We start from the raw sequence: 13,830 nt of genomic DNA, 5'->3' as shown, positions 1-13,830 counted from the left end.
CTTTTAAGATATTTTCAGGCGACAATGTAGCTATGTAATGCTCAAATATCTACTTAATTTATCAAAATATCACATATTTGCAAAAGTGCTTCCACGTTTTCGGAGAGCTCTGTTATCCACCCCCCACACCTACCCCACCCCTAACGGCTGCACCTCCCGAAGAATTTTGTCTGGGCTCTTATCTCACTTATTTATTTCAAACAATCAACAGAAAATTTCACCACATAGTTTTATGTAAGGTTTTTAAGGCTGTGGTGCTAATTTTTAAGTAACATGAGCCCAGCGGCAGCAGCAACGCTAGGCTAACACTAACTAGCTAGCAAGATTTTAAACCTGGTGCTAAACTAAGAGAAGCCACAAAATCAGTTTGAATAAGAGTAAACATTTACTCACCAAGTCAGTGTATCAGGTAAAGATCCACAGCAATGACAACAATAATATCTTGAGCTGACGCTTCTCCAGGTTTGCTCAACATATTCCATAAAAAATGCACCGTGAACATGCGGACTGATCCGAGAGGGAGGAGGACGGTAGTGACGCGGCATTTTCAAAACACATCTTTCATCCTTCCGCACTGAGAAGCAAAACTTCCAGCTTACTTAGTTTTTCTAAGTTAAGACAACTCAAATAAATGGAGTTTATCAGCATTTTTGCATAAAAAGTACTGGTAACTTATTTAAATTGAGTTCTAATAACAAATTGATAAAAATTGAGTTCAGCCTATTTAATATTTTTAATTAAACACAATATTACATTTTACAGTGTATGATTAAAAAAACACTTTTCATGCTCCACTTCTTTTATTCTTTTGTATATTCAGCTGCCTACACTCCTTCCTGGTTGAAGAATTGTAAAAAATATTATTTCTATAGTTATCATCACATTTTTACAATTAGCTGACAATGACAAGTGCTGGAGGAATTTTACAGAGCCATTTATTTAGTAAAAGCAATAAAACACTATGAAAACACATCACGACACATAAACTGTGTATTACTGGCATAATGTATTGGAAGTAACAGTAATTATTCTGCAGAAAAATGTTCCTTGTCAGTGTAATATGGATTAATATTACTGCTGCTGATATGTACAGTTGAGCTCATTTTAAATATACAGTAATATATCAAAATCATGTTTGTAGTGCCGCTGTCCTGCGAGGACCGCATATCTCGTAAAAAAAAAAAAAACAGTTTTTACTGCACTTACAAACAAATGCTTTCAGTTTGATTTTAAAGAAGTATATTAAAATACATGAACAACAAAACATCCGCTATATTATAAGGCTTGAGCACTGTGTGACATGGTTAACTACCAATTTCTACAAGGGAATTAAAAATATTAATGAAAAATTAAGATGAGGTACTGGTGAAACAGCTGATTAAACTTGGTAGATTTAAAGTATTTCTAGGAGACGCGAATCTGAAAATGTGGGTGGAGCCTTCACCTGTTCAGGTCACCATGGCAGGACCTAGCGCCTCCGGTCGAGCTTCAAGGCTTTTCTCACTAACGTGCTAAAGGAATTATTAAGTTTCTTACGTGTTGGGCAAGGTAAGACTAACTTATCTGTTAAGAGGTTAGATCACAAAAACATTGTTTACTCTGTACCTCTGTTTCCATACCAGTCGCGAATGATAGTGAGAGCAGTGAAAGCAGAGCCAGCAGTAGCTTGTCTTGTACAAAGATCTTCCATCTCTTTTCCGTCCGAGGAAGGTTTATCCGGCATGCGCATGCGCAAACAACCGCAAAAGCCTACTGGATTCTCAGCATGCACAAGCTTTTGTTAACAGACAGTATAATGTTAACGGGACATGGAAAGACCACTGAAATCGAGAACTGTTACAGATTTCAGTAGAACTGTAGGCGAGCAGAGTTTAACCACCTTCCAGAGACACATTCCAACAGCCACAAGAGGGCAGTAGACTAATTTAAAGGATGAAAAGCTCAATGACTATCACTTAGGTTTTAATTGAGTCCTGGTTTTATATTTCACTGGACAAGGAGTGCCTTCTATGCTGACCTGATAGCCAGGAAAAAAAAAGACATATTAAATTCAAGGCCAAAATAGGGGTGGGGGGGGGTGGCAGTTAAAATTATGTATGATAAGCATTTAACAATTTTTATTTTGTTAAAAACGGTAGGTGTTAAATGGAATAGTAGGAGTTATGAATACATATTTTAAATAGTTTGGCATAATTGATGAACGCTTAGGTGAACGTTATTCCTTAAAGTAAATGATAACCTTAACATAGTCCAGAAAGAAATAGAATTAGTTCATGCTTAAAGGTAACAAAAATCTGAAAGTAATGTATATATGTTAAAGTATGTAAATAATACTAGTGAATTAATGGGTCAGATAAAGCCAAACATTGACCGTGTGACTAGATGAGACCTTTCACTATTTCACTAACTCTAAACACCACTAAGATTCACTTTATAATGAAAAGTAAGTTGATGCTGATGAAGGGACTGGTCTTCACTGCACTGCACCACTGGTTACAATCATTTATCAGGGGCATAAAGTGATTCGATGAGGTCTGAGCTGAAACAGATGAGAAAGCACTGAGACCACACACATGGCTGAACAGTAATTATGTGTAAGAGAATAAACTCCGCTTTCAGCACATAATACACACCCAGTATTACTTATGGCCACTTAACACAAAGTGTTGGTGAAAGAAAGCAATGTCTATGAGGTGCTGGCTTCTTAGCCTGCACCAGCCCAGGCTGAGAGAGAGCAGTGCCTCTGGCAAGCCCCAGTGTTAGCACTGCCTCACCTTCTGGAGGACAGCTAACACATTCAGACTGTAATTCACTGCACAAAACAGATATATCATGGGTTAACTGGCTCGTAACACCCTATTCAGCAAAACCCAGATGTTGCATCTTTTTACCTTGTATAAATGATACTGTATTATGCTGCTTAGAGAAACTCCAGTGACGAAGGAAAAAATTAATAACCCGACATTGTCAAAGCACTTTAAAAGTCATGCATTTTATGCCAGAAGATGGGTTTCTAGTACTGTAGCATAAGCAGAACTTTACTGTTGTAGCTTGGTGATAGTAAGGTAGTCTAAACAAGATGAGGTCATTAAAAGAAAAGAAAAAAACAAAGTCAGGTTTATTTTTTATTTTCTATTAACTATTTCATTACTGTACATCTTTTTTTTTATAACATAATTGATGACACTTTTTTATCCATCCTAAAATAACAAAAGAATGCCTCAACAATCCACTTAAGTACAGAAATTAAAGAATGCTTAAAAATGCTTTTTTTTATTTTATATCATTTACTCATATGTGATGTTTTCTTAGTTCTTTTTTGTAAAGTGTAAGCTACAAAAATACTTTTAATAGTGTGTTGTGCTTCCATATGTTATGACTTAAGTTTTTTTTACCAACCACTGCTGTGTTTCCTGTAAAAGAACTAAAACTCAAAGGACATGATGACATGCAAAACTGCGTCATTCTTTGTGTGGCTGTAACAAAAAAAGCCCAAACAAAAAACCCACCACCATTGAGTATATGAAAACTGGATTTTCACCAACTAAAGTTGGTTGGATTGCATGTTGTGACCATAAAATGTCATCAGCCAGCAGCCTCAGTCCCTATCAGGCAGTCTGCTGCACAGAGCACTCTCCTCTAGCCTTGGGCGCTGGCCGCACTAGCATGCACCCTTCCCCCATTGCCTCTCTTCTCTCTCCTCCTCTGTCTGTCTCTCTTTTACCAGGCTGCAGTGACCCACCCTTCCCTTCCACCCCAACCCCACCACTCCCCTCCATGTCACCCTGCGGCACTTAGCTTCCATAGTGTCAGTGCACAGGCCTCAGTGTTGACAAAGCAGCAGGCCTTCAGAAGACACATCAAACCCTGTCCCTCTACTGTGCTGTTAGGGAGCTCAGCGCACAACAAAAGGACAGGGACTCAAGCTTCAGTCTCAGGCCATTACTAGTCTCAACAACATAGCTACAGACAGAAAAAGGCCCTCGAGGATGTTGTACGTACCAAGACTTACAAACATGAGCTGGATCAGCTCAAACCATTCAAGACTCAATCCATGTTTTCTGACTGTTGTGATGACAGTGCTGTGATGGATGATTGTAAATATAAAACATAAGTCAAGGCTGTGGGTTGATGCCATCATGACACATGCACTCTAATGAGGACTGTGGGTGCTCTGCAATGCCAGGGACTTCCCCCAAGGCACATTGAGCGGGGGGAATGCTATGTGATGCATACCAGATGTGATTGGAGACATCACACTGTTCACGTTGTTACTGCTAACCAAATAGTAGCAGCAACAAAAGCAAAAGATCATTTTTCCTCTGTTTACACATTCAAGGCATGAGGCTGGATGCTTGTAAGACTGGTTTGAGCCAGAAGCAGAATAACACATTTCAGAGGATTTTGTTTTTTCCCCAAAGAACTTCAGAGAGGACTGCACATAGAAATGAAAATTTGGTGACGGATACAAGAGATGACATAAAACAAAGTTACATTATCACCTCTTCTCCTCTGACAAAACAGAAAAAATGTCTAATTTCTTGGCATTTTGGCAAAGTTTCATAAACATTCTCATGTTCTAATTTCATCCTGTACTCACGAATGCCTCTATTACCTGATGACCTCCTTCACAGGTACTTTTTCATCAGTTTGTAAATATTTAGAGCTTTAGACCACATGATGGCAGCAGATTTTGAGATTTTAGACAATTCTTAAAATGTGGAAAATACATTTTCTGCTTCATTAAAATGTCAGATTTCTTTTTTAATTTATCTGATCTATAACACGCCAGAATGAGAGGAGGATATTTTCTTTGCACAAAGAAAAAAAATAAAAATAAAAATACAGGTAATATAATATATAAAATTATCACAATACTGTATTTTTATAATCGATTTATTGGTCTATATGGGAAATTGCCTTTTTTCTGAAATACTTTTATTTAAAAAAATATCCAGTTGATAAGATGTCAAAAAAGGGGGTAGAATATGTAAGATTTTCCATTTTTTAGTGAAGTAATATTAAGTACCATGATGGCATCAAAGTACACTGCCTTTTTCAAGGTTCAGAGTCTAGCATGTTTGGGGTACTCTGCAGGCTTCCAATTGGCTAATATTTAGTAAATGTCTCAACCAATCACATTAAGATTCTGAATAAACAAAGACTGAACTTGACAGCATCAGAGTCATTGCAGTTTTACCTGTAAAAGTGGAACTGTCTCATAACAGCAACTCTCAGAAGTACACAGAGTGTACACACTCTCCTTGTGCTCAGCTTTTTCTGAAACTTAATTGCTGGCATTAAGCACTTGAGGGAATTCTGAGCTGTGCTTGTTAGGTGTTTGTGAGCAACACAACTCCATACGTTCTATTAATAAACTGACACCTTTTTACCTTCTCTCCCTCTCTCTCTCTCTCTCTCTCTCTCTCGCTGAAATAATGAACAATAAGTGTCGCTGCTGCACCTCAGACACACACCAACATCAAGCAGAATGTCAAATGGCTGTAAGAACGGAGCGATTGACAGCAACCGGGCTCCACAAGGCATGCAGATTACTAAAAGCAAGTTCTGAGCGTTCTTTTCAAACTTTCTCCACACGCCAGAGGGGCAAGTAGAAGTGGAATGCTTGAAAGAGATTCTTGCAAATGCTCACATTTAGAAGGGCGGATGTGACTGTATTGTGCCTACTGTTTTCACCTTTGTGCACATGTAGTACAGTTGTGTGGGTGACCTGGGTTATGTGGATCAAAAAAAGGACATGTTGGCCAAATGCCCTAAAGGCTTTAATTGAAAAGTAAGAATAAAAAAAGAGAGAATAAATATTAAAAAATAAACCAATATAACCTATAATAACCTATAATATAAAAGCCTATTTAAAACATTTAATGAAATAATAAGTAGTACAGCATATGGCTTCAAAATGACTGGTAAATGTGTGTTTTATCATTACCCATCACCCTTGTACATTAATACCAACTTTACTGATTAATTATTATTGATGATTACTGACTGTCAGATTCCACCATATATAGAAACAATATTACACCTGGTCCAAAAATTATAATGTACATTTTTATGCAGACGGCACTGTGTTATGCCACTGGCTCTTCCCTTGAAGCACATGCGATCATCTAAATGTATCAGTGAACAGTTCATTAGACCTTTTGAAACACCAATCAAGAAAATGATATTTATATTTCTTATGGTGATATTGTTTATATTGATGTTTCTTCATCCACCTTGAAGCATCTTGATTCTTGCATCACAGTGCATTGTAATTTACCAATGATAAATTGATGTAGGCCTTTCTTACTCTTCTATGAAGAAGTAGGATGGTCAACCTTAGGAAACAGAAAAAAGTGGCAGTGTGTGGTGTTTATTTACAAGGCTCTACTGTGGAATTGCTCGGTTACATGCAATTTCAGGTCACAGAATGTGCTAACATTACCTGTTATTCACAGTGAACCTGGAAAAACTATTTTTCATTACGTCTGTGATGGTTCTCAGTCATCCAGGTCATCGTAGTCTAAGGAGCTTGGAAAGAAAAGCCTCTGGACTTCTGTAAGTTTCCTTGAAGATGTTTCACCTCTCATCCGAGGAGCTTCTGTAGAAACTTCTTGGATGAGAGGTGAAACGTCTTCAAGGAATTTTTTCATTACTTTGCTGCCTACAAATGGATTGACCTATGAAGCTTCATTCTCTGGCTTTATTTGAACATTTTTCAAAGGTAAAATTTATGTTTATGCAAAAACTAGAGGTGGCTGGATAGACCCAGATATTGAAAATATTAATACCAACACTGGCATTGGTATTGAATTGATACTGACAAGTTAGGATAGATACTTTATTTGTTTATTGCCCGCTGAATTCTGTTTATTTATTTGTTTTTACCTCAAACATGCACTATGAAAAATGTCTGAACCTTAAATCAAAGTTATATGTCAAATAGAAGCTATAAATCAAATAGATGTGTTCCAGTCACATCTGTTTGATTTGTAGCTTATAGCACATTTGAACAACAGAAGATGATCCAAAGTGATTTAGTGACGGGCACATTTACATTCCAGGTATCCAAAAAACCCAGCTTTAAAATCCATAAAAGGTGAAAGTTGTGTTCTGTGTTAAATAAGTATTGGGGAAAGTAAAAAATCAATTTGAATTAGTGGTCATTCAAGCGTGTTCTGAATTTGCAAATTGATGATTCATCTTATGAATCATGACACGTGGCTCTCCCCTTGATAAACTGCCTTTATAGCTTAAAAGTATCAGAATCGGCAATACTGACCCTGTATTTGCTTGATTTTAGATCAATACCAAAATTTGCAAATCCCACAGTAAGATCCCTTGTACATGCTTTTTTTAATCCTCTGAGATCCTCTGACCCCAATGCTAGTATCAAATCCAACCCTATGTTTTTGGGGGGGAGGCTGGATTAAAAGAAAAAAGTTGATGTCATAATTGAATATGTTTTTTATACACAGGTTTCTGTTGAAAACGATGTCTTGATCTCAATGAGACAGCATGTTTAAATAAAGGATTTAATAATAGTTAAGCTCATCAGTATGCAGCAGAGTATTCATTGAAAAGGGTTTTTTGTTCACAGTGTTACACCTAACCAGCAGATGGTGCCATGTTCCATCTTTCATTTGAGTAATAAGTATATCCTCCAGATTAAAAAAAAAAAAATACCAGCATGCACTCATTCATTGGTGTCAGATATCTGACCTGCTTGCAGCAAAAAATAAATGTTAAAAAAAAAAAGGTAAGCATGTGTCTGTACCACAAAAAAGAAGGTGGAATAAATTGTTTTTAATTAAAAAAAATAGTACAATTTATCCCTCAGAGGCATAAAGCATACAATACACTGTTGATGCTGTGATTAATATATAGTAGAAAAAGCTTTAAAAATCATATATAATCCTCTTGTGATAAAGCTGGAGAAAGGCACAGCATTGTCCTCTGTGCCACTTTAGGCAACATAACTAATAGCACCTTGCATTTGAACCTAGAGGCAAAGTTATTCTTCTCGGGGTCATGCATTAATTCATATACTTCATTAACATATGTCTGAAGGAGACTTTGAAATTTTGACTGATGTATGCAGTTGAACGCTTCACGTTGCAGCATAAACATCTTGACTCAGATTTGAGCAAAAATCTATGTTCATTTTGTAGTTTTACATAAGTAAACATTTAAAATAATAGAGAAATTATGTGGAATAATCCTTTAAAGAAAACTAGAACAGAGCTGTTATCTCTCTCTGTGCCTGCATCAGGGAGACCAAACATCTATAATCCCGTTACCTGGGTCAAATAGTACAATCAGATCTACATTTTTAACCCTGGAAACGAAGAAAAAACACTAATCGTAGGGACAGTTTTTTGGACGGTTAGCAAAATAGAAATGGAAACCTGTCTGTCTTCTCACTTGCTGAGGTGCTGGTCAGGAGGACAGATGTTTAGATTTGGGAAATCTCAAAGCTGCATGCAAATCCTCAAGATGACCTACTTCTTCCCTTCCACATAGACACCGATAAAATCCATAAATTAAGGAAATTAACTGATGGGGCCCGGGGCCACTTTGTAAGCTATTTAAATCTTTAAATTTACAACATCCCTGCATACTTCATGTAATTGAACTAACTCCGGGCTTGTTTCCTTTAATGAGAAAAAAAATCCCGCTTTCCCTCCAGTCTGTACCTCTGGAAGCAACAAATCTGTGCCAGAGGGGAAGAAGGGAGCGCTTGAGGCACGCTGAGGTCTCTCTAATTATAAAGACTTCACTTGCTTCAAGGAGAGGCGCATTCTCACACATCCATCAGCTTGCTGTCAAATATCACCAGCACTTTTTAATTTTATATTTAAATATCCGTTATTTTATGCCGATTTTCTATAAATCTGTCTCTTTCTCTCTGTCTCTCTCTCTCTCGCTTTGTTATACACACACACACACACACACACACACACACACATACATATATATATATATATATATATATATATATATATATATATATATATATATATATATATATATATATATATATATATATATATACATATATATATATAAGATAAGAAAATGTTAGAAGAGTATCATAGTGATATTGCTTTGGAAATCTATGTGCTTAAAAAGAATGTTAATACTATTCGGTATAAACGAGGCTCCAACATAGTGAGTGAATTGATGTATTTCCTGTGGACCAATAATAAGTTCCTACACTGGTTGGCGCCAAATATCAAGAAACGAATATTACACCCCTCTCACGATTCTGGTACAGAGTAATTACTGGGCTCGATGTTGCATCAATTATTCACAGTTATTTACCCGCAAATAAACAAACATGCAAATAAATAAATAATAGTTTCCTTGGCGTGAGCACCTGCTTGACTCCTTCTTCCCCCTTTTACTTTGTGCTGAAGTGGCGCAACACTTTAGCGCTTCATCACTTGCATTGTGTCTTTCTCTGTTGAAAAATAACAATAATCAGGCACAATCTTATTTTCCAAAAGTCTGGAGGCTGCCTCCTTTCATTGTTGAGTAGAGAGGGGGGTGTTCTGGGCAGATATCTCCATCTAAGCCCTGCGCTATAATTGAAATGGCGCATTTGGCTGCAGGCAGGTTGTGAGGGCGCTTTCTGCAGCAGCATGCATGCATGTCCATAGACGTCATTTGATTTTAATGGCCTGCAGGAAATTTGGCGTTACAACTCCAGACATTAAGGCAAGAGAGAGAGGGAGAGGAATAGAGAGCGGGAACACGGGGGAAAAATCACGGCATGAAAGATATTGGTTCAAGGATATCGCTTCATTTTCAACATATTTTTTCCTGCTGAGACTTTATCAACAAGTTATTGCGTCTTTATTATATGTTGCCTGAGTAAAGGACTATGGCAGCCCGCCCGCTTTAAACTTTAAATTTAGCTTGGAGATGGAAATGGAAATGTAATCCTACTAGCTGGACAGCCTGGGGAACTATTACATCAGACGAAATGACAATGATTAAAATCTGCTTTTTGCTGCTCTAAATCTATTGAGCGACAGACAGTTGCCTGTTAGGTTTCCTACCCCCTCGAAATCACAACTTCACACCGTTAAGGGGATCGGTCTACTTTTTGCCGGAAAAAATAAGATAAGTTATTATATCTATGTAGTCATAATTTCGGGAATAGAGGGTATCACGTTTTCTTCCTTGAGAAAATTGCCTGGGTGAGAGAGTGTAGTTGAGCTAATTGTAGCCTAATCCCTGGCCCAGAGGCGCTTGGGCAGCCCGGAGCAAGATTTTTCTTTTTTAGCTCCGCTCTGTTATTTAGAGAAGGATTATTGGCTTTCTTCTTCTCATAACAAACCACAGGGGCAGTTTCATTTAGGCAAAAAGGCAGACAAGAAGCCGAAATACGAAGCAGGATTCCAATAAGAGCGCACATTTTACGCGTATCCAAATAAGAGCAGAGAAGGGGAAGGAGATCATCTCATCTATGTTCAAGGTAAGGACGCTTCCTGTGCGCTTTGGTACAAAGAAGCTTGGTGAGGACAGGTCGAGCCAGCCTTGCAATTGAGCCTTTAAAGCCACAGAGACTCTTTGCAGTCGATCCTGGCCACAACCTAGCGTCTTTTAAAAGCAGTTTTGTGTGGGATACAGAAAAAATACTTGGCTTTTCCGTGCGGCAGTATAGGTATTGGAACTGGACGGCGGTGTAGTTCGGTGACAAACTCGGGGGCATTTGGAGAAAATATTTGAAAATTTTTGGGGGTTACGCGGACAGCAGCTGGGACTGACCGCCGGCACGGATTTCCTCCGGACTCCCTACAATGTTTGAAACGGTAGGGTGACAATTTAATATTACAGAATCCAATGTTTTTTACGCACAGTGTAGGCTTAGGCTGTACAGTTTTCGGGAAGGACAGTTGAACTGTGCTGGAGAGTCCTGCATAGGGCTACTGCTCGACCAAAGTGTATTTTCTGTCTTTTCTGCCAGACTGTACCCTATAGTTAACACGTGTGTGTTTTATCAATCGGGTCGTGTATTACACGTGTCGGGATTATGCTTTTAATTGTACAGCAGCAATAAGACGCCATGTTGAGCATTTGGTAGATTAAAGGCAGAGCACGGGCTTGTGGTGTTCCTGCGGAGGGAGTGTTGTATCGCACCGTTTCTTTTTCAGAGATTTCTGTGTCCTTTTTCGTGGTTGTTTTAAAGATCAGTCGTCAGGTTTATGTCGCTGTCATTAAGTGTGTGCTCGACAGCAGTATGTCTGAGCAGGGGTCAGCGAAGGGAAGCAGCAAGAAAGCAATTCAAAGAAGGAAAGTTGAGTCTCTGTAGCTGCTGTGATTTTGTGAAGGAATTTATGTGTTGTGTGTCTACGTGTGTCACTCACTGTTTGTGTGTATGTAATAGGGAACAAGGGAGTTGGGAACGACAGAAATCAATGAGAATGTGATCGGGATAGTAAGAAGATTTCTATATTTATTTTCCACATTTGTTCTTCATTGTATATCAGTGTAGGGAATTTATTGCTTAAATGGTGGATAAGTAGGAACGAGGAAGATACCCGCGATGGGACAGACCGATGGGTGTCCGTGTGTGTCTTTGTGTATGTGCCCTAAACTTCTTAAGTCTGTATAAGTTTTTTCTCTGTTCCTGGGTTTTGAAATGTAATCCCGTCTTCTTGTAATCGCATTAAACGAATACGATACTGCTGTGAGGAGGTCTATATAAAAAAAAGTCTCCTGTCTCATAGTGTGCCCACTGGCATTTCTCTCAGAGCCGCGGGGATGAGCTGGACTTTGGCAAAAGGTCTCCCGTCTGTCAGTAATGACAGTGCAACAGCCCATATGTGCAACAGAAAACTGATCAGTTCACATAATTTAGTGAAAGCTGGGATTTTATTATATCAGTCTGTTTAAACACACACATGTGTACTATGAAGCTCCTATTATTGTTTTAGATTTCCTCAAATGGAAGGTCTGTATTTCAACCAGAGCCTGTAGGCACGGACTAGTGGTGATAAAGTGGAGAAACGGTGACCTTTATTTTGTGATTATTAAAGAAAATGGACTAAGAACAGTATATCTTTGTTTACTTTTCCTTTTAAAAAAAATAAACTCAGCCACTGTGATGTACAATATGCTTCGTAACAGATAATAGTAACACTGAAATGTGGCCATACTGAGGTTTTGTGGTTCACCTGCCGCTGTTGGCAAACAAATTACGCACCAGTAGGGTTGGATATAAACGCCTCCTCCGCTCCTCCTGAAGCAGTGCGGAATCAAATGACGGCGTATCGAATTGAAAATATTTTGTCAAACATTTCATCAGATAATCTAATTCAGCTCAGCACTGACCTCGGAGTGTTCCGGCGTGCTCCCAGTAAGCCCCAGTCCCAAATATGTGCACCCACAGTCTGTATACAGTAGGCTCTAGTGCCATGTACTTTACTTGTAAGATTATTTTAATGGTTAATCAACGACACTGAGCTACACCAAGTACGGAATAAGATACACAATAGTTTGGCCTGCAAGTAACATGATACTTCTCCTGGTTTCGACTGAAATCTGGTGCGTTTTTGTGCAGTACATGAGGCCCGTGTGCCTCAAACTATCTGCGGACACATGACAATCTTAATCTTTTTGTGTACTGAATGAATGCGTGTGCGTGTTAGAAGAAAAGTTGAAAGCTCCCTCCCCGTCGAGCTTTCCTTACTCTTAGATTGGTGGTTGGTGTGTCTGGGCGCATCACGTCTAACACATAAGGCGACCTTTAATTAGAATATTGCAGCAGCAGTTTATTTTATTCCCCTGGAGGCTGACACCTAGCATTCCTCTCTCTCCCCCCTCACCCTGTCTCCCTCTCCCCCTCTCTTTTTCTATCTGTCTATCTCCTTCTGTCTCTCTCTCTCTCTCTCTCTCTCTCTCTCTCTCTCTCTCTCTCTCACCCCGATTCTAATAAGCATCCTCCTATCCTCGCCTGCGGTGCTGCATGAAAAGATGCAAACATACTTAATTAGAGCGGTGGCAATAATTTCCAGGCTAAATATGCGACCAGACAGACATGGAAGTGATCTGATACCATTCAGAAAGGATACTATCTACTTCCCTGTTTAGGAGCACTCTGCTGATTTTTTTTATTTCTTCTTTACCTTTATTCCCATGGCTTTTCTCTATACTTGTTTTCAGGAGGGAAGAAGCATGTCAAGGCTGTCTCTGACCCGGTCCCCGGTCTCTCCTCTGGCCGCTCAGGGGATCCCTCTGCCGGCTCAGCTGACCAAGGCGAACGCCCCGGTGCACATTGATGTCGGGGGACACATGTACACTAGCAGCCTGGCAACTCTCACCAAGTACCCAGATTCAAGGTAAGATCAGTCCCTGCCTCTAGCATCGCTGCTGATCTTAATGTATTAATTCATAGCTTATCTATTTTTTATTTTTTTAAATCAACTTTAAGAAATATGAGCAAACTAAAGAGTAGTTTAATCTGTCTCTTGCTGCTTTTGTTTAAAATGTGACACAGTTATGCATTTATTCCAGTTTAACTAAATAATGGAAAATGTTTCCTAAATAAATATTCAGTTAGATTTCAGTCACTTTTTATCTTAGTAGCTTTATGTTGCATTTTTCACAGTGAATCGTTTAAAAAATAGATTTGACTGGCGGTTTTGTTAATGAAGTCTAACAGAATCTGAAATGTTAGCAAGTCATATAGCTGACTGGCATTGGGACACCACCAGTTAAACTTTGGGGACAATTTCCCCATATATCTTTTCAAATCATGTGGGGGCATTTCTCTGCTCTTCATTCTTTCAACTTCTTACATTAAAAATGATACATGTG

The 13,830-nt window shown here is 38.6% G+C and overlaps 1 protein-coding gene across 3 annotated transcripts in view; it reads left to right on the top strand.

Annotated features, from left to right (window-relative positions):
• Positions 1-1,317: 1,317 nt before the first annotated feature.
• LOC116325601 (BTB/POZ domain-containing protein kctd15) overlaps positions 1,318-13,830 on the top strand; it is a 35,527-nt gene continuing 23,014 nt past the window's right edge. The window contains exons 1-2 of one of the 3 annotated variants that reach the window (XM_039612896.1): positions 1,318-1,548; positions 13,177-13,352. In XM_039612896.1, coding sequence (XP_039468830.1) covers positions 13,189-13,352 — 164 coding nt within the window. In that variant the 5' untranslated portion in view covers positions 1,318-1,548; positions 13,177-13,188. The other 2 variants (XM_031746553.2, XM_039612893.1) reach the window with 2 other exon arrangements.

The sequence above is a fragment of the Oreochromis aureus genome, linkage group 1 (genome assembly GCF_013358895.1).
Source record: "Oreochromis aureus strain Israel breed Guangdong linkage group 1, ZZ_aureus, whole genome shotgun sequence".
Taxonomy (NCBI): Eukaryota; Metazoa; Chordata; class Actinopteri; order Cichliformes; family Cichlidae; genus Oreochromis; species Oreochromis aureus.
The sequence above is the reverse complement of the archived record's forward strand: the minus strand, read 5'-3'. Positions and strand labels throughout refer to the sequence as shown.